The sequence below is a fragment of the Calliphora vicina genome, chromosome 3, assembly GCF_958450345.1.
Source record: "Calliphora vicina chromosome 3, idCalVici1.1, whole genome shotgun sequence".
Classification (NCBI taxonomy): Eukaryota; Metazoa; Arthropoda; class Insecta; order Diptera; family Calliphoridae; genus Calliphora; species Calliphora vicina.
Window position 1 is genome coordinate 115219837 of NC_088782.1, and position 21984 is coordinate 115241820.

General features: G+C 34.2%; 1 protein-coding gene across 1 annotated transcript in view; it reads left to right on the forward strand.

Annotated features, from left to right (window-relative positions):
- Window positions 1-21403, forward strand: part of Cpr76Bc (Cuticular protein 76Bc) — a 44395-nt gene extending 22992 nt beyond the window's left edge. The window contains exons 3-4 of the mRNA XM_065506054.1: window positions 20278-20746; window positions 20781-21403. Of these exons, the coding sequence (XP_065362126.1) occupies window positions 20278-20746; window positions 20781-21403 (1092 nt within the window). The remainder of the gene's footprint in view (window positions 1-20277; window positions 20747-20780) is intronic.
- The last annotated feature ends 581 nt before the right edge of the window (window positions 21404-21984 follow it).

Below are 21984 nucleotides of genomic sequence, written 5' to 3' on the forward strand. Positions count from 1 at the left end.
TTCAGTTCTAGTTCAGTTCTAGTTCTGTTCTAGTTCAGTTCTAGTTCAGTTCTAGTTCAGTTCTAGTTCAGTTCTAGTTCAGTTCTAGTTCAGTTCTAGTTCAGTTCTAGTTCAGTTCTAGTTCAGTTCTAGTTCAGTTCTAGTTCTAGTTCAGTTCTAGTTCAGTTCTAGTTCAGTTCTAGTTCAGTTCTAGTTCAGTTCTAGTTCAGTTCTAGTTCAGTTCTAGTTCAGTTCTAGTTCAGTTCTAGTTCAGTTCTAGTTCAGTTCTAGTTCAGTTCTAGTTCAGTTCTAGTTCAGTTCTAGTTCAGTTCTAGTTCAGTTCTAGTTCAGTTCTAGTTCAATCGATTTTTATTTTTTTGTTCAGAAATATGAACTAACTGAGCTGACTCTGAGTGACTGCCATCTATGAAATAGATATGTGTATGTAGCTACATATTTATTTCAATCCCACATTATGTCAATGTCTTGATCCTATTATGTCTGTTAACATGTTTTTGACACAAACTAAAGACACATTTATTTATAGTTTTGCACTGTACAATATAGACATATACGTACAAATTGTATCTACTGTACAATTCATACTATTATATTTTATTATAATAAAAAGTAATTTAAGTAAATTGTATAAATTGTTATAAATGTAAATGATTGTGTTAACACAATATCAAATAGTTCATTTACACCTTTCAAATAACAGTAAATCGAATAAATTCTTAAATTGATTTATTTTAGAAAATGACACGAAATATCAATCATTTTCTGAACAAAACTTCTCAATTGTAAAAGATTTGAATTAAAGCAAAATTGATGCAAAGTGACAACTAAAAATTTGAACTTAAATTTTTTTTTTCGAAATTCTATTTATTTTTATCGAACTATTTGATTTCATAATCTTGTCAATATTTTATTTAAATTTGTTCAAATTACTGTCGTTAATAAATATTTATTGATTTTTTTATTTCGCCATAAAAGCATAATTAAGAAATTATAAATATTTAGACATTTTCTGACAGCAAATATGATTTTTTGTTTCTATTTTGCAAAAAAGATCTTAAATTCTTGTTTAATTATTTACAGAAAAAAATTGTATTAAATAAGTATTGCATATAAGTTTTCGAAACTTGTAGTGGTTGTGTTGCAATATATCACTGTTATCAGAAAAACAATTTAATTCATTCATTAAATGAATATTTTAAATATTTGGCTGCACTCTATAGACAAAATCAATATTGATTAAGGTGACCAACTAAATTTGAGGTGAGAAATGAAACCATACTAAATATTGAAAGAAAAATTACTAGAAAAGAACTAAACCAGAACTAGAACAGAACTAGAAAAGAACTAGAACAGAACTAGAACAGAACTAGAACAGAACTAGAACAGAACTAGAACAGAACTAGAACAGAACTAGCACAGAACTAGAACAGAACTAGAACAGAACTAGAACAGAACTAGAACAGAACTAGAACAGAACTAGAACAGAACTAGAACAGAACTAGAACAGAACTAGAACAGAACTAGAACAGAACTAGAACAGAACTAGAACAGAACTAGAACAGAACTAGAACAGAACTAGAACAGAACTAGAACAGAACTAGAACAGAACTAGAACAGAACTAGAACAGAACTAGAACAGAACTAGAACAGAACTAGAACAGAACTAGAACAGAACTAGAACAGAACTAGAACAGAACTAGAACAGAACTAGAACAGAACTAGAACAGAACTAGAACAGAACTAGAACAGAACTAGAACAGAACTAGAACAGAACTAGAACAGAACTAGAACAGAACTAGAACAGAACTAGAACAGAACTAGAACAGAACTAGAACAGAACTAGAACAGAACTAGAACAGAACTAGAACAGAACTAGAACAGAACTAGAACAGAACTAGAACAGAACTAGAACAGAACTAGAACAGAACTAGAACAGAACTAGAACAGAACTAGAACAGAACTAGAACAGAACTAGAACAGAACTAGAACAGAACTAGAACAGAACTAGAACAGAACTAGAACAGAACTAGAACAGAACTAGAACAGAACTAGAACAGAACTAGAACAGAACTAGAACAGAACTAGAACAGAACTAGAACAGAACTAGAACAGAACTAGAACAGAACTAGAACAGAACTAGAACAGAACTAGAACAGAACTAGAACAGAACTAGAACAGAACTAGAACAGAACTAGAACAGAACTAGAACAGAACTAGAACAGAACTAGAACAGAACTAGAACAGAACTAGAACAGAACTAGAACAGAACTAGAACAGAACTAGAACAGAACTAGAACAGAACTAGAACAGAACTAGAACAGAACTAGAACAGAACTAGAACAGAACTAGAACAGAACTAGAACAGAACTAGAACAGAACTAGAACAGAACTAGAACAGAACTAGAACAGAACTAGAACAGAACTAGAACAGAACTAGAACAGAACTAGAACAGAACTAGAACAGAACTAGAACAGAACTAGAACAGAACTAGAACAGAACTAGAACAGAACTAGAACAGAACTAGAACAGAACTAGAACAGAACTAGAACAGAACTAGAACAGAACTAGAACAGAACTAGAACAGAACTAGAACAGAACTAGAACAGAACTAGAACAGAACTAGAACAGAACTAGAACAGAACTAGAACAGAACTAGAACAGAACTAGAACAGAACTAGAACAGAACTAGAACAGAACTAGAACAGAACTAGAACAGAACTAGAACAGAACTAGAACAGAACTAGAACAGAACTAGAACAGAACTAGAACAGAACTAGAACAGAACTAGAACAGAACTAGAACAGAACTAGAACAGAACTAGAACAGAACTAGAACAGAACTAGAACAGAACTAGAACAGAACTAGAACAGAACTAGAACAGAACTAGAACAGAACTAGAACAGAACTAGAACAGAACTAGAACAGAACTAGAACAGAACTAGAACAGAACTAGAACAGAACTAGAACAGAACTAGAACAGAACTAGAACAGAACTAGAACAGAACTAGAACAGAACTAGAACAGAACTAGAACAGAACTAGAACAGAACTAGAACAGAACTAGAACAGAACTAGAACAGAACTAGAACAGAACTAGAACAGAACTAGAACAGAACTAGAACAGAACTAGAACTAGAACAGAACTAGAACAGAACTAGAACAGAACTAGAACAGAACTAGAACAGAACTAGAACAGAACTAGAACAGAACTAGAACAGAACTAGAACAGAACTAGAACAGAACTAGAACTAGAACAGAACTAGAACAGAACTAGAACAGAACTAGAACAGAACTAGAACAGAACTAGAACTAGAACAGAACTAGAACAGAACTAGAACAGAACTAGAACAGAACTAGAACTAGAACAGAACTAGAACAGAACTAGAACAGAACTAGAACTAGAACAGAACTAGAACAGAACTAGAACAGAACTAGAACAGAACTAGAACAGAACTAGAACAGAACTAGAACAGAACTAGAACAGAACTAGAACAGAACTAGAACAGAACTAGAACAGAACTAGAACAGAACTAGAACAGAACTAGAACAGAACTAGAACAGAACTAGAACAGAACTAGAACAGAACTAGAACAGAACTAGAACAGAACTAGAACAGAACTAGAACAGAACTAGAACAGAACTAGAACAGAACTAGAACAGAACTAGAACAGAACTAGAACAGAACTAGAACAGAACTAGAACAGAACTAGAACAGAACTAGAACAGAACTAGAACAGAACTAGAACAGAACTAGAACAGAACTAGAACAGAACTAGAACAGAACTAGAACAGAACTAGAACAGAACTAGAACAGAACTAGAACAGAACTAGAACAGAACTAGAACAGAACTAGAACAGAACTAGAACAGAACTAGAACTAGAACAGAACTAGAACTAGAACAGAACTAGAACAGAACTAGAACAGAACTAGAACTAGAACAGAACTAGAACAGAACTAGAACAGAACTAGAACAGAACTAGAACAGAACTAGAACAGAACAGAACTAGAACAGAACTAGAACAGAACTAGAACAGAACTAGAACAGAACTAGAACAGAACTAGAACAGAACTAGAACAGAACTAGAACAGAACTAGAACAGAACTAGAACAGAACTAGAACAGAACTAGAACAGAACTAGAACAGAACTAGAACAGAACTAGAACAGAACTAGAACAGAACTAGAACAGAACTAGAACAGAACTAGAACAGAACTAGAACAGAACTAGAACAGAACTAGAACAGAACTAGAACAGAACTAGAACAGAACTAGAACAGAACTAGAACAGAACTAGAACAGAACTAGAACAGAACTAGAACAGAACTAGAACAGAACTAGAACAGAACTAGAACAGAACTAGAACAGAACTAGAACAGAACTAGAACAGAACTAGAACAGAACTAGAACAGAACTAGAACAGAACTAGAACAGAACTAGAACAGAACTAGAACAGAACTAGAACAGAACTAGAACAGAACTAGAACAGAACTAGAACAGAACTAGAACAGAACTAGAACAGAACTAGAACAGAACTAGAACAGAACTAGAACTGACACTAGAACTGGCACTAGAACTGACACTAGAACTGGCACTTGAACTGGACTGGAATCTGAAGTAGAACCTCAACAAGAACCTGAACTGGAACCTGAACTAGAACTGAACTTGAACAGAAGAAAGTTTGTGTTTTAGAGATAACAAAAGGAGTAAAAAAAAGAAAAATCAAAATCTGCATAAAGATTTGGATTCACCGTAGAATATCTTTTATGTAGCCAACCTATTCCACTGATAAAAACCTATTATGTTACCCAATTTACAATCAACAACAATCACAAGTTCATCTAGAAATCTAGTACCTAGCCATTTACATCTATGACTCTGTAGGTGATTGCACATAATATGCTCTACTGGCTCCAACTCCTCTAGATCCCCACATACTCTACAAAAATCTTGTGTGCTATAATCGCATTTACTCATAAAGGCTGCAATTGAACAGTGACGGGCTATTACTCCTACTGGAGTTCTGAAACTACACCTATCCAGTATTTAGTATTTTGGTTGCCTTTGTATCCAATGTTGACCAAAAGACTATGGACACTTGATAATCCGTCATACTCCACAATTGCTTGGTGAAGTCATGGCATATTTCAAAAATTAGCATGTAGTAGAGACAAATAAGAGTCTCATTCTCCGGTCCCTAATACTAAGTTCCAGACCTGAGCCATGTCTGTCCAGTTCATCTGCTACCACATTTCACTGTATGTTAAGTATCCTGGTACCTAACATGATCTGATTGAGTAGTGTACTAATAACTCTTCAACTCTTCTCCTGCCAATATTCGGGAATGTATTATATGACATTTCAGAGCTCTAAGTGCCGCCTCACTGTCTACATAAATTGTCACTAGAGACCTCTGTGCTATCATCAACTCCATGGCTTTCCAGAGCGTGAAGATCTCTGCCTGTGTGTATGACCGTTTAATACAGTTGTCGATCATATAAACCCCGGCCCCTGTACCAGAGTCCATATTGGATCCATCAGTGAAAACTGCACCGCCTTCGAACAATTGATCGTATCCAATCCATTCCATTAGGAATGAATGGGTGAAGCACCAAAGTTAAAGATCGCAATATGTAGTAGGTTCAGGATTATATTCAAAGCCGCCCATGTATCGAATACTCTCAGGCACAATGTCTACCTGGCCGCCATCCCCAGTTCCAGTCCCAACACAACCAGGAGTGTGTGTTTTCAAACTGAACTAGAACTGACAATAGAAAACAATTGTATAAATTTAATATTTATATAATAGTACTCCTCTATTAACTGACTGACTGACTGACTGACTGACTGATGGTAGCCACCATGAGAAAACCCGTAAGTCAGCAGGTGCTGCAAAAGCCTTATGTTTTCTGCTACATATTTAACAAAATGTAGACAACAAATCAATCATAAATTAATGATTATTAACCTTAACTTGACTATATTTAGTGAAATCTTAAATATATCAAAAAAAAACCAACTGGTTTTCTGTATAATTTTGTTCATTTGTTATATACAACAGACATAATATTCTATTAGAAATGAAAATGGAAGCAATGAACAAGCTAATGGAAAATGTTGGCCTAAAATGGAGCTTAAGACAGAAACTAAAAAAAATACAATGTTTTTCTTTAAGTTTAAGACATATTTGGCAAAGCACAAGATTGTTCCATTAAGTTATAAACAGAGATCTCTCTCGATCATATTAGTTAGCGGTTTTGGTTAAATCTAAACTATTCAAAGCACCACAACTTTTATTTAAAAATCTCCCCTAAAATTCTTTAACATCTCAAACTATTTTGCATCTTTTTGTTTCACTTGTCTAGATTTTCCTTAATTCTTAAAACGTTTCCATTTTTATGTACACACTCCTCAGCTACTAACTCTGTTTAAGCTCAAAACTTATTGCTTAAATTCTTTTTAGACAAACCTGTCTTAAATAGTGTTTAAAAATAATTTAAAACACTGCACGTAACTCAATCACTGCTTCAAGAGACAAGCAAAAAACACAATTTAAACAATAGTTTCTACAATTGATTTTTAAGTTGTAAAATTATACTTATTTGGTCTCGGATAATGAACATTTGTTTTCTTACTTTATAAACGTGTTAAAATTCAACTTCTAGCCATGTGTTTCCATGTTTGCTTAGACAGGTGATTTCATGGTTTTTACCACCAAAAGACAACTTAATACAGATTTTCTGCAGACAATTTTGGTCATAAGATCAAGGATTTCAAAACGATTTTACAAGAAGTATTAAAATTAGGAAGAAATCAGCAGTTTGTCATTTTTGGAATCGGTCATGGGTAAATTTTATTTATTTTTACCAAAAATGGTTAAACAAAATTGAAAATACTTCATGACTGAATTTACAAAATTTTAGATTCAAATTAAACAAAATTAACAGAAGGGTTTTAGAAGTTAAAATATTAAAACAGAACTAGAACTGAACTAGAACTGAACTAGAACTGAACTAGAACTGAACTAGAACTGAACTAGAACTGAACTAGAACTGAACTAGAACTGAACTAGAACTGAACTAGAACTGAACTAGAACTGAACTAGAACTGAACTAGAACTGAACTAGAACTGAACTAGAACTGAACTAGAACTGAACTAGAACTGAACTAGAACTGAACTAGAACTGAACTAGAACTGAACTAGAACTGAACTAGAACTGAACTAGAACTGAACTAGAACTGAACTAGAACTGAACTAGAACTAGAACTGAACTACAACTGAACTACAACTGAACTAGAACTGAACTAGAACTGAACTAGAACTGAACTAGAACTGAACTAGAACTGAACTAGAACTGAACTAGAACTGAACTGAACTAGAACTGAACTAGAACTGAACTAGAACTGAACTAGAACTGAACTAGAACTGAACTAGAACTGAACTAGAACTGAACTAGAACTGAACTAGAACTGAACTAGAACTGAACTAGAACTGAACTAGAACTGAACTAGAACTGAACTAGAACTGAACTAGAACTGAACTAGAACTGAACTAGAACTGAACTAGAACTGAACTAGAACTGAACTAGAACTGAACTAGAACTGAACTAGAACTGAACTAGAACTGAACTAGAACTGAACTAGAACTGAACTAGAACTGAACTAGAACTGAACTAGAACTGAACTAGAACTGAACTAGAACTGAACTAGAACTGAACTAGAACTGAACTAGAACTGAACTAGAACTGAACTAGAACTGAACTAGAACTGAACTAGAACTGAACTAGAACTGAACTAGAACTGAACTAGAACTGAACTAGAACTGAACTAGAACTGAACTAGAACTGAACTAGAACTGAACTAGAACTGAACTAGAACTGAACTAGAACTGAACTAGAACTGAACTAGAACTGAACTAGAACTGAACTAGAACTGAACTAGAACTGAACTAGAACTGAACTAGAACTGAACTAGAACTGAACTAGAACTAGAACTGAACTAGAACTCAACTAGAACTGAACTAGAACTAGAACTAGAACTAGAACTAGAACTAGAACTAGAACTAGAACTAGAACTAGAACTAGAACTAGAACTAGAACTAGAACTAGAACTAGAACTAGAACTAGAACTAGAACTAGAACTGAACTAGAACTAGAACTGAACTAGAACTGAACTAGAACTGAACTAGAACTGAACTAGAACTGAACTAGAACTGAACTAGAACTGAACTAGAACTGAACTAGAACTGAACTAGAACTGAACTAGAACTGAACTAGAACTGAACTAGAACTGAACTAGAACTGAACTAGAACTGAACTAGAACTGAACTAGAACTGAACTAGAACTGAACTAGAACTGAACTAGAACTGAACTAGAACTGAACTAGAACTGAACTAGAACTGAACTAGAACTGAACTAGAACTGAACTAGAACTGAACTAGAACTGAACTAGAACTGAACTAGAACTGAACTAGAACTGAACTAGAACTGAACTAGAACTGAACTAGAACTGAACTAGAACTGAACTAGAACTGAACTAGAACTGAACTAGAACTGAACTAGAACTGAACTAGAACTGAACTAGAACTGAACTAGAACTGAACTAGAACTGAACTAGAACTGAACTAGAACTGAACTAGAACTGAACTAGAACTGAACTAGAACTAGAACTAGAACTAGAACTAGAACTAGAACTGAACTGAACTAGAACTGAACTAGAACTGAACTAGAACTGAACTAGAACTGAACTAGAACTGAACTAGAACTGAACTAGAACTGAACTAGAACTGAACTAGAACTGAACTAGAACTGAACTAGAACTGAACTAGAACTGAACTAGAACTGAACTAGAACTGAACTAGAACTGAACTAGAACTGAACTAGAACTGAACTAGAACTAGAACTGAACTAGAACTGAACTGAACTAGAACTGAACTAGAACTGAACTAGAACTGAACTAGAACTAGAACTAGAACTGAACTAGAACTGAACTAGAACTGAACTAGAACTGAACTAGAACTGAACTAGAACTGAACTAGAACTGAACTAGAACTGAACTAGAACTGAACTAGAACTGAACTAGAACTGAACTAGAACTGAACTAGAACTGAACTAGAACTGAACTAGAACTGAACTAGAACTGAACTAGAACTGAACTAGAACTGAACTAGAACTGAACTAGAACTGAACTAGAACTGAACTAGAACTGAACTAGAACTGAACTAGAACTGAACTAGAACTGAACTAGAACTGAACTAGAACTGAACTAGAACTGAACTAGAACTGAACTAGAACTGAACTAGAACTGAACTAGAACTGAACTAGAACTGAACTAGAACTGAACTAGAACTGAACTAGAACTGAACTAGAACTGAACTAGAACTAGAACTGAACTAGAACTGAACTGAACTAGAACTGAACTAGAACTGAACTAGAACTGAACTAGAACTGAACTAGAACTGAACTAGAACTGAACTAGAACTGAACTAGAACTGAACTAGAACTAGAACTAGAACTGAACTAGAACTGAACTAGAACTGAACTAGAACTGAACTAGAACTGAACTAGAACTGAACTAGAACTGAACTAGAACTGAACTAGAACTGAACTAGAACTGAACTAGAACTGAACTAGAACTGAACTAGAACTGAACTAGAACTGAACTAGAACTGAACTAGAACTGAACTAGAACTGAACTAGAACTGAACTAGAACTGAACTAGAACTGAACTAGAACTGAACTAGAACTGAACTAGAACTGAACTAGAACTGAACTAGAACTGAACTAGAACTGAACTAGAACTAGAACTCAACTAGAACTCAACTAGAACTGAACTAGAACTAGAACTAGAACTAGAACTAGAACTAGAACTAGAACTAGAACTAGAACTAGAACTAGAACTAGAACTAGAACTAGAACTAGAACTGAACTAGAACTGAACTAGAACTGAACTAGAACTGAACTAGAACTGAACTAGAACTGAACTAGAACTGAACTAGAACTGAACTAGAACTGAACTAGAACTGAACTAGAACTGAACTGAACTAGAACTGAACTAGAACTGAACTAGAACTGAACTAGAACTGAACTAGAACTGAACTAGAACTGAACTAGAACTGAACTAGAACTGAACTAGAACTGAACTAGAACTGAACTAGAACTGAACTAGAACTGAACTAGAACTGAACTAGAACTGAACTAGAACTGAACTAGAACTGAACTAGAACTGAACTAGAACTGAACTAGAACTGAACTAGAACTGAACTAGAACTGAACTAGAACTGAACTAGAACTGAACTAGAACTGAACTAGAACTAGAACTGAACTAGAACTGAACTGAACTAGAACTGAACTAGAACTGAACTAGAACTGAACTAGAACTGAACTAGAACTGAACTAGAACTAGAACTAGAACTAGAACTGAACTAGAACTGAACTAGAACTGAACTAGAACTGAACTAGAACTGAACTAGAACTGAACTAGAACTGAACTAGAACTGAACTAGAACTGAACTAGAACTGAACTAGAACTGAACTAGAACTGAACTAGAACTGAACTAGAACTGAACTAGAACTGAACTAGAACTGAACTAGAACTGAACTAGAACTGAACTAGAACTGAACTAGAACTGAACTAGAACTGAACTAGAACTGAACTAGAACTGAACTAGAACTGAACTAGAACTGAACTAGAACTGAACTAGAACTGAACTAGAACTGAACTAGAACTGAACTAGAACTGAACTAGAACTGAACTAGAACTGAACTAGAACTGAACTAGAACTGAACTAGAACTGAACTAGAACTGAACTAGAACTGAACTAGAACTGAACTAGAACTGAACTAGAACTGAACTAGAACTGAACTAGAACTGAACTAGAACTGAACTAGAACTGAACTAGAACTGAACTGGAACTGAACTAGAACTGAAAAAGAACTCAGTAAATCTTATTTAAAGTTTAAAAGTCATTCACCCTCAGTGTACTTTATTATTTATGACAAATCAAAATTGTATATCACATTAACTGCCTCCATTTTAATTAAGTAATATACTTTCATACATTAATTTTAATTGAATTTTGCTTAAATTCCAAATTCAAATAATTCAATTAAGTATTTGTGTCTTTAGCATTGTTTTTGCACAACTGTAAAGTTAATTTATTGAAAATACTTCTGTATTCAATAAATTCCTGTTCAAATGCTTTCATAGACACAGTAATAATTATTATCATATTGATTTGTTTAAATAATATTTTGGGAAAAACAATATGAAACCAAAATTGATTACAGGTAAAGGACAGCGTGAGGGAGAAAGGTAAATAAAATGAATTTATACCTAGTGGCAATGTCATAGAATAGAAACAGGGTAACAGATATGAAGTGATACAAATTGAGCTATTTTGAGGAATTTCTCGAAAGAAATACTGAAATCATTTGACTGTTTTATGGTCTAATTTTTGCTTACTTCATTTGTGTTTCCTTAAATTAATCTCAGCCTGTAGCTACAAGCATTATAAATAATATATCAATACAATTATTAATGTAACCACATTATGTTTAATAACATACTAATTAAAATTAATTACATTATGTTATTTATTTTTTTTTTTGATAAATTTATTCATTTGCCAGCAATTTGGATTGTATTTATATGTTAAAATTTATGTAGATACAACTTTTTGTCTTCAATTGCTACATTTGTTGGATTGTGTGTGAGAATGCGAGTGTGTTCAGAGGTTTGAAATTAATGTTGGCAATTAACATTTTTTTTTTTTTTGTTTTTTTTTGTATACACACCCATATTTACAGCCCAACCAATTAAGTAGAAATAGCAAAACAATTTATATAAATAAATACACAAATAATAAAATGATTTGATGGTTTTTTTTTGCAGAGTTTTTATTGTAGCATTCCCCAAGTATCAAATGGTTACAAAAGAGAGAGGGTTGTGTCAAAAGTAGTTGTAGAAGTAACAAGTAAAAGTAGTAATACTAGTAGCATAATGATAATAATAACAATAGTTATATTAAGAGCAGTTAAAGTAAATAAAAGTTGAAGTTTCAAATAACAAAAGTTACTATTTAACCAATAGTATAGTTCAGATTCTAGCTCAGGTTCTAGTTCAGGTTCTAGTTCAGGTTCTAGCTCAGTTCTAGTTCAGTTCTAGTTCAGTTCTAGTTCAGTTCTAGTTCAGTTCTAGTTCAGTTCTAGTTCAGTTCTAGTTCAGTTCTAGTTCAGTTCTAGTTCAGTTCTAGTTCAGTTCTAGTTCAGTTCTAGTTCAGTTCTAGTTCAGTTCTAGTTCAGTTCTAGTTCAGTTCTAGTTCAGTTCTAGTTCAGTTCTAGTTCAGTTCTAGTTCAGTTCTAGTTCAGTTCTAGTTCAGTTCTAGTTCAGTTCTAGTTCAGTTCTAGTTCAGTTCTAGTTCAGTTCTAGTTCAGTTCTAGTTCAGTTCTAGTTCAGTTCTAGTTCAGTTCTAGTTCAGTTCTAGTTCAGTTCTAGTTCAGTTCTAGTTCAGTTCTAGTTCAGTTCTAGTTCAGTTCTAGTTCAGTTCTAGTTCAGTTCTAGTTCAGTTCTAGTTCAGTTCTAGTTCAGTTCTAGTTCAGTTCTAGTTCAGTTCTAGTTCAGTTCTAGTTCAGTTCTAGTTCAGTTCTAGTTCAGTTCTAGTTCAGTTCTAGTTCAGTTCTAGTTCAGTTCTAGTTCAGTTCTAGTTCAGTTCTAGTTCAGTTCTAGTTCAGTTCTAGTTCAGTTCTAGTTCAGTTCTAGTTCAGTTCTAGTTCAGTTCTAGTTCAGTTCTAGTTCAGTTCTAGTTCAGTTCTAGTTCAGTTCTAGTTCAGTTCTAGTTCAGTTCTAGTTCAGTTCTAGTTCAGTTCTAGTTCAGTTCTAGTTCAGTTCTAGTTCAGTTCTAGTTCAGTTCTAGTTCAGTTCTAGTTCAGTTCTAGTTCAGTTCTAGTTCAGTTCTAGTTCAGTTCTAGTTCAGTTCTAGTTCAGTTCTAGTTCAGTTCTAGTTCAGTTCTAGTTCAGTTCTAGTTCAGTTCTAGTTCAGTTCTAGTTCAGTTCTATTTCAGTTCTAGTTCAGTTCTAGTTCAGTTCTAGTTCAGTTCTAGTTCAGTTCTAGTTCAGTTCTAGTTCAGTTCTAGTTCAGTTCTAGTTCAGTTCTAGTTCAGTTCTAGTTCAGTTCTAGTTCAGTTCTAGTTCAGTTCTAGTTCAGTTCTAGTTCAGTTCTAGTTCAGTTCTAGTTCAGTTCTAGTTCAGTTCTAGTTTAGTTCTAGTTCAGTTCTAGTTCAGTTCTAGTTCAGTTCTAGTTCAGTTCTAGTTCAGTTCTAGTTCAGTTCTAGTTCAGTTCTAGTTCAGTTCTAGTTCAGTTCTAGTTCAGTTCTAGTTCAGTTCTAGTTCAGTTCTAGTTCAGTTCTAGTTCAGTTCTAGTTCAGTTCTAGTTCAGTTCTAGTTCAGTTCTAGTTCAGTTCTAGTTCAGTTCTAGTTCAGTTCTAGTTCAGTTCTAGTTCAGTTCTAGTTCAGTTCTAGTTCAGTTCTAGTTCAGTTCTAGTTCAGTTCTAGTTCAGTTCTAGTTCAGTTCTAGTTCAGTTCTAGTTCAGTTCTAGTTCAGTTCTAGTTCAGTTCTAGTTCAGTTCTAGTTCAGTTCTAGTTCAGTTCTAGTTCAGTTCTAGTTCAGTTCTAGTTCAGTTCTAGTTCAGTTCTAGTTCAGTTCTAGTTCAGTTCTAGTTCAGTTCTAGTTCAGTTCTAGTTCAGTTCTAGTTCAGTTCTAGTTCAGTTCTAGTTCAGTTCTAGTTCAGTTCTAGTTCAGTTCTAGTTCAGTTCTAGTTCAGTTCTATTTCAGTTCTAGTTCAGTTCTAGTTCAGTTCTAGTTCAGTTCTAGTTCAGTTCTAGTTCAGTTCTAGTTCAGTTCTAGTTCAGTTCTAGTTCAGTTCTAGTTCAGTTCTAGTTCAGTTCTAGTTCAGTTCTAGTTCAGTTCTAGTTCAGTTCTAGTTCAGTTCTAGTTCAGTTCTAGTTCAGTTCTAGTTCAGTTCTAGTTCAGTTCTAGTTCAGTTCTAGTTCAGTTCTAGTTCTAGTTCTAGTTCAGTTCTAGTTCAGTTCTATTTCAGTTCTAGTTCAGTTCTAGTTCAGTTCTAGTTCAGTTCTAGTTCAGTTCTAGTTCAGTTCTAGTTCAGTTCTAGTTCAGTTCTAGTTCAGTTCTAGTTCAGTTCTAGTTCAGTTCTAGTTCAGTTCTAGTTCAGTTCTAGTTCAGTTCTAGTTCAGTTCTAGTTCAGTTCTAGTTCAGTTCTAGTTCAGTTCTAGTTTAGTTCTAGTTCAGTTCTAGTTCAGTTCTAGTTCAGTTCTAGTTCAGTTCTAGTTCAGTTCTAGTTCAGTTCTAGTTCAGTTCTAGTTCAGTTCTAGTTCAGTTCTAGTTCAGTTCTAGTTCAGTTCTAGTTCAGTTCTAGTTCAGTTCTAGTTCAGTTCTAGTTCAGTTCTAGTTCAGTTCTAGTTCAGTTCTAGTTCAGTTCTAGTTCAGTTCTAGTTCAGTTCTAGTTCAGTTCTAGTTCAGTTCTAGTTCAGTTCTAGTTCAGTTCTAGTTCAGTTCTAGTTCAGTTCTAGTTCAGTTCTAGTTCAGTTCTAGTTCAGTTCTAGTTCAGTTCTAGTTCAGTTCTAGTTCAGTTCTAGTTCAGTTCTAGTTCAGTTCTAGTTCAGTTCTAGTTCAGTTCTAGTTCAGTTCTAGTTCAGTTCTAGTTCAGTTCTAGTTCAGTTCTAGTTCAGTTCTAGTTCAGTTCTAGTTCAGTTCTAGTTCAGTTCTAGTTCAGTTCTAGTTCAGTTCTAGTTCAGTTCTAGTTCAGTTCTAGTTCAGTTCTAGTTCAGTTCTATTTCAGTTCTAGTTCAGTTCTAGTTCAGTTCTAGTTCAGTTCTAGTTCAGTTCTAGTTCAGTTCTAGTTCAGTTCTAGTTCAGTTCTAGTTCAGTTCTAGTTCAGTTCTAGTTCAGTTCTAGTTCAGTTCTAGTTCAGTTCTAGTTCAGTTCTAGTTCAGTTCTAGTTCAGTTCTAGTTCAGTTCTAGTTCAGTTCTAGTTCAGTTCTAGTTCAGTTCTAGTTCAGTTCTAGTTCAGTTCTAGTTCAGTTCTAGTTCAGTTCTAGTTCAGTTCTAGTTCAGTTCTAGTTCAGTTCTAGTTCAGTTCTAGACTAGAACTGACACTAGAACTGACAATAGAACTGAACTAGAACTTCTAGTTCAGTTCTATTGTCAGTTCTAGTTCAGTTCTAGTTCAGATCCATTTCAGTTCTAGTGTCAATTCGAGTGTCACTTCTAGTGTCAGTTCTAGTTCAGAATCTAATTCATGTTAAAAATTACTTTATTTTCACTACTTCAAACTTATCTCTAGACCCCCGTTCATACAAGTATTTAAATTAAACACACATATTTAGTGATTGTTAATTGACACTTAATTGACACTTAGTTTTTTTTATTTTCCATGAATTTGCAGTTCTTTTTTTTCAATACCCGTATGCATATCACGTTTAATTTAAATGGTATCAAGAGACCTATTTGTTATTAATCTTGTAGTTTTTTTCTCTCTCAAGTTTTTTTTATAATATTTTGTTTTTTTTTCAATAATTTCACACTTAAATATGACAATATTTTCATTTGTTTGCTGTTTGGTTGGCTGGTTTTTTTTTTTTTTTTTGTGACCCATTCAAAATTGTGGGGGCTGTTTTAGTTGACAGTTCATTAAAATAATTTAATAAATGTTTGAATTGAAAAAATTAGACATACGAAAAGAGATTAATTATACTTATGTGGACACAAAATACAGCAATATCTGTGTAAAGCAAATATTCTCAGACTGTAAATCAGGTGCATATTTTTTGATTTAAGCAAAATGAACTGATTGTATTAATTAGCGATTTGGAAAAGTAGATATGGCAAATTAATTTGCATAAAGTAGCCAAAAGACTGTTTGATTAATGATGGCTTAAAAGGGTAATGAGAACAAATGCTAAATAGTAAAGCTGCTAATAATAATAATGCTATTATAATAGCCTTTACTTAATATAATGCTGCTGATATTTACCACTACTACAGCTTATACTTTTACAGCAAGCTTTCCATAGTTGTTATTGTTACAAAATGTCTTATAATTCCAAAGATTTGCTCATTTAACGGACTAATAATCTCTAAAATTAAGACTAAACTTTGCTATTTTTTATAACCACTTTTTGACAAACTCTATTTATTACCCATAATTCTTCTTGACAATCAATGAAAGCCTTTACAAATATCCATACATATAATCCTATTTCAATTTAAAATACACACCAAATTAGAATACTTGTCACTTTTTAATCTACCATCATATAAATCATGTTTTAGTTTTTTTTTTTTTTTTAAATCTCCAACCTCTCCTAATTTTCCGTCAATAGAAATTTATCCAATAACATGATTTTCTGACATGTGTTGAATAGAAAACAATGCTAAAACAGCCAGAACAATATAAATCTTGAGCAAAAAAAAAACACAAACAGCAAAAAATACAAGCAGATAAAAATAAAAACTAAATAAAAATATTTTCCCATTGATTTAATTAAAATGTCCATTTTGGAAGATTGCCTTGGCCTAATTTTTTGTAACTCGCGATTCTAAGTATCTCGCCAAAATGAAAATGTATGTATGATATGACTGACTCTCCAAACTTCAATTCTAAAGTAAAACCTGTGGTATTAAGATACATATAATAGCAGCAACAATAGCTATTGCATATTGCAACAAGGTGTGGTACAAGCTTCAAGCTGCGAGAGAGCAAAGTGCGTCGTCGTTCATAAGATAAACTTCAAGTTGTAAGAATAAGTTTTCTATGTGTGCCTTTTTTTGTGGCTTGTTTTCTTATTTAATATTGTTGTAAATTGAGGGGATTAAAGCAAAAAAATAAAATTGCGTAATTAAAGTGTTTACACTGGAGGACTCGAGATCTGTTCTAGTTCTAGTTCTGTTCTAGTTCTGTTCTAGTTCTGTTCTAGTTCTGTTCTAGTTCTGTTCTAGTTCTGTTCTAGTTCTGTTCTAGTTCTGTTCTAGTTCTGTTCTAGTTCTGTTCTAGTTCTGTTCTAGTTCTGTTCTAGTTCTGTTCTAGTTCTGTTCTAGTTCTGTTCTAGTTCTGTTCTAGTTCTGTTCTAGTTCTGTTCTAGTTCTGTTCTAGTTCTGTTCTAGTTCTGTTCTAGTTCTGTTCTAGTTCTGTTCTAGTTCTGTTCTAGTTCTGTTCTAGTTCTGTTCTAGTTCTGTTCTAGTTCTGTTCTAGTTCTGTTCTATTTCTGTTCTAGTTCTGTTCTAGTTCTGTTCTAGTTCTGTTCTAGTTCTGTTCTAGTTCTGTTCTAGTTCTGTTCTAGTTCTGTTCTAGTTCTGTTCTAGTTCTGTTCTAGTTCTGTTCTAGTTCTGTTCTAGTTCTGTTCTAGTTCTGTTCTAGTTCTGTTCTAGTTCTGTTCTAGTTCTGTTCTAGTTCTGTTCTAGTTCTGTTCTAGTTCTGTTCTAGTTCTGTTCTAGTTCTGTTCTAGTTCTGTTCTAGTTCTGTTCTAGTTCTGTTCTAGTTCTGTTCTAGTTCTGTTCTAGTTCTGTTCTAGTTCTGTTCTAGTTCTGTTCTAGTTCTGTTCTAGTTCTGTTCTAGTTCTGTTCTAGTTCTGTTCTAGTTCTGTTCTAGTTCTGTTCTAGTTCTGTTCTAGTTCTGTTCTAGTTCTGTTCTAGTTCTGTTCTAGTTCTGTTCTAGTTCTGTTCTAGTTCTGTTCTAGTTCTGTTCTAGTTCTGTTCTAGTTCTGTTCTAGTTCTGTTCTAGTTCTGTTCTAGTTCTGTTCTAGTTCTGTTCTAGTTCTGTTCTAGTTCTGTTCTAGTTCTGTTCTAGTTCTGTTCTAGTTCTGTTCTAGTTCTGTTCTAGTTCTGTTCTAGTTCTGTTCTAGTTCTGTTCTAGTTCTGTTCTAGTTCTGTTCTAGTTCTGTTCTAGTTCTGTTCTAGTTCTGTTCTAGTTCTGTTCTAGTTCTGTTCTAGTTCTGTTCTAGTTCTGTTCTAGTTCTGTTCTAGTTCTGTTCTAGTTCTGTTCTAGTTCTGTTCTAGTTCTGTTCTAGTTCTGTTCTAGTTCTGTTCTAGTTCTGTTCTAGTTCTGTTCTAGTTCTGTTCTAGTTCTGTTCTAGTTCTGTTCTAGTTCTGTTCTAGTTCTGTTCTAGTTCTGTTCTAGTTCTGTTCTAGTTCTGTTCTAGTTCTGTTCTAGTTCTGTTCTAGTTCTGTTCTAGTTCTGTTCTAGTTCTGTTCTAGTTCTGTTCTAGTTCTGTTCTAGTTCTGTTCTAGTTCTGTTCTAGTTCTGTTCTAGTTCTGTTCTAGTTCTGTTCTAGTTCTGTTCTAGTTCTGTTCTAGTTCTGTTCTAGTTCTGTTCTAGTTCTGTTCTAGTTCTGTTCTAGTTCTGTTCTAGTTCTGTTCTAGTTCTGTTCTAGTTCTGTTCTAGTTCTGTTCTAGTTCTGTTCTAGTTCTGTTCTAGTTCTGTTCTAGTTCTGTTCTAGTTCTGTTCTAGTTCTGTTCTAGTTCTGTTCTAGTTCTGTTCTAGTTCTGTTCTAGTTCTGTTCTAGTTCTGTTCTAGTTCTGTTCTAGTTCTGTTCTAGTTCTGTTCTAGTTCTGTTCTAGTTCTGTTCTAGTTCTGTTCTAGTTCTGTTCTAGTTCTGTTCTAGTTCTGTTCTAGTTCTGTTCTAGTTCTGTTCTAGTTCTGTTCTAGTTCTGTTCTAGTTCTGTTCTAGTTCTGTTCTAGTTCTGTTCTAGTTCTGTTCTAGTTCTGTTCTAGTTCTGTTCTAGTTCTGTTCTAGTTCTGTTCTAGTTCTGTTCTAGTTCTGTTCTAGTTCTGTTCTAGTTCTGTTCTAGTTCTGTTCTAGTTCTGTTCTAGTTCTGTTCTAGTTCTGTTCTAGTTCTGTTCTAGTTCTGTTCTAGTTCTGTTCTAGTTCTGTTCTAGTTCTGTTCTAGTTCTGTTCTAGTTCTGTTCTAGTTCTGTTCTAGTTCTGTTCTAGTTCTGTTCTAGTTCTGTTCTAGTTCTGTTCTAGTTCTGTTCTAGTTCTGTTCTAGTTCTGTTCTGTTCTGTTCCAGTTCTGTTCTGTTCTAGTTCTGTTCTAGTTCTGTTCTAGTTCTGTTCTGTTCTAGTTCTGTTCTAGTTCTGTTCTAGTTCTGTTCTAGTTCTGTTCTAGTTCTGTTCTAGTTCTGTTCTAGTTCTGTTCTAGTTCTGTTCTAGTTCTGTTCTAGTTCTGTTCTAGTTCTGTTCTAGTTCTGTTCTAGTTCTGTTCTAGTTCTGTTCTAGTTCTGTTCTAGTTCTGTTCTAGTTCTGTTCTAGTTCTGTTCTAGTTCTGTTCTAGTTCTGTTCTAGTTCTGTTCTAGTTCTGTTCTAGTTCTGTTCTAGTTCTGTTCTAGTTCTGTTCTAGTTCTGTTCTAGTTCTGTTCTAGTTCTGTTCTAGTTCTGTTCTAGTTCTGTTCTAGTTCTGTTCTAGTTCTGTTCTAGTTCTGTTCTAGTTCTGTTCTAGTTCTGTTCTAGTTCTGTTCTAGTTCTGTTCTAGTTCTGTTCTAGTTCTGTTCTAGTTCTGTTCTAGTTCTGTTCTAGTTCTGTTCTAGTTCTGTTCTAGTTCTGTTCTAGTTCTGTTCTAGTTCTGTTCTAGTTCTGTTCTAGTTCTGTTCTAGTTCTGTTCTGTTCTAGTTCTGTTCTGTTCTAGTTCTGTTCTAGTTCTGTTCTAGTTCTGTTCTAGTTCTGTTCTGTTCTAGTTCTGTTTTAGTTCTGTTCTAGTTCTGTTCTAGTTCTGTTCTAGTTCTGTTCTAGTTCTGTTCTAGTTCTGTTCTAGTTCTGTTCTAGTTCTGTTCTAGTTCTGTTCTAGTTCTGTTCTAGTTCTGTTCTAGTTCTGTTCTAGTTCTGTTCTAGTTCTGTTCTAGTTCTGTTCTAGTTCTGTTCTAGTTCTGTTCTAGTTCTATTCTAGTTCTGTTCTAGTTCTGTTTTAGTTGTCTTAAGTTAAAATCTCTACATTAATACCCACTTCTAAACAATTGAAGTGCAAATTATTAAAGTTGACAAAATTGACGTCAAAAAAAGCCAAACATTAAACCGTTCAATGAAGCGTACATAATGTCAAATAGTGTGAACAGGTTGTAAAAATGAACTCTAGTCACACAACCACAAACATGAACAGCAACACCAACAAAATTCTAAACAACTGACTGATTTATACAAGTTTTTTTTTAATTTATTTGCATTGTTTGTTTTTCACTTTTTTATTTTATGTTTCTTTTGTTTATTTGTATTTAGGAACACCCAGAATATGCATTCAGTTATGGTGTCAAAGATCTACATACCGGTGATGTAAAGTCACAGTGGGAATCCCGTGAGGGTGATGGAGTTAAGGGTCATTATAGTGTGCTGGAACCAGATGGCTCCATTAGGACAGTAACCTATACTGCAGATGCCAAATCGGGTTTCAATGCGGTAGTTAAGACAGTGGGTGCAAATTCTCATCCAGTTACCGATACGCCTCATGGAGCAGAGAGCAAAAGCGATGATACATCTCAATCTAAGATCAATCATTATAGTTTGGATCAAGAGCATATAGTGTTAAGTTCGGATATAAAGCAAATTAAGAAACCCATAGAAGATTTAACACATTCACATCCGAAAATACCTAGTTTAATAGAGTTTAAACCTCATGCTCGCATAAGGCAAGTACCCATGGAATTGGAACCAGGCATGAGGGATCGTTTGAAAGAGGCCCGCGAGGAGTATTATCAAAATTAAGGATTTCAAACCTTCAACAGGTTCATTTTCCACCTATGAAAATGAAGACAACGAATGGAAGGCAGTGGTAAATGAAAATACTGATTATGCTACCCATCAAAGCTATGGTCTAAGTCCGGGTTATTATCAACAATCGGATGATTATCAGGTCCCTACGGCCCAATCCCAGCATTATGAAATTAAAAATCATCACAAGCACACTAGCCACAAGAATACAAATTCTAACAATAATCTCCATACCGATTTCATAGCTTCCAAACCTCTACACTCTCAACGCCATACCGCTCCAGGTTCCCATCCGGATCCCAATAGCAATATTATACCCTTCCACAATAAGAAAACTGTTTTACCAACCACACCCGGTCTTAAGCATTATGCTTCTCTGCCCAATAAATATCTCAACAACAAACCACGTCATGATTATTCCAATTATTTCCAACGCAGCAAATCTAAGAAGCCTCGCAAATTTGAAACAACCAAACTTGAGGACTTAATATTTCCCGAAGAGGAAGTACAATCAGCTGCTTCGGCCAGTTTAATACAGTCTATGGTTAAGCGGGACAAAAAGCACATGTCACCCATGTATGCTCGCCATTATGGTATCAACTCAGCGAAACCTTATCGTTCATATCGTAGGCTTTGAGTGTTGCCTTGGGAGTAGAGTTTAGACGATTCTTTCAATTTTGTTTTAATAATTTATTTATTTGCATTAAATTTAAGTTAGTTTTTAAGAACAGTTTCTATTTTTTAAGAGTTTTGTATTTGAGTTTTAAATAAATTATAATGAATTAATAAAATAAACTGAAATGTAAGTTATTTCTTAGATGGAATTTGGAAGAGGTAAGTTTTGTATTATTTCAGGCTGCGAAAATATTAACGATTGAAGCTAAACCAAGACTATACAATGATCTACGATTAATACTAAAATAAAATCTATCAGAAAACTAGAATTAAGACTATAAAAAGATCTACATTTGAAGCTAAACTCAGACTATGGAATCATCTACGATTGAAGCTAAACCCATAAAAATGTCGGGCCATATAAGGAAGTGTCGTCCAGCCTTAACAATCTCGTCAGCCAGAACTGGAAATTGACCGAGGAGGTGCCCCACCGTTTCCTCCTCTCCTTAATGATAACAACTTCTACAGAATGTATGGGCGTCTCAACCTTCTAGCGTGCTCATCGAATGCACAGTGACCAATGATCACTGCCTAGAGCGTGAC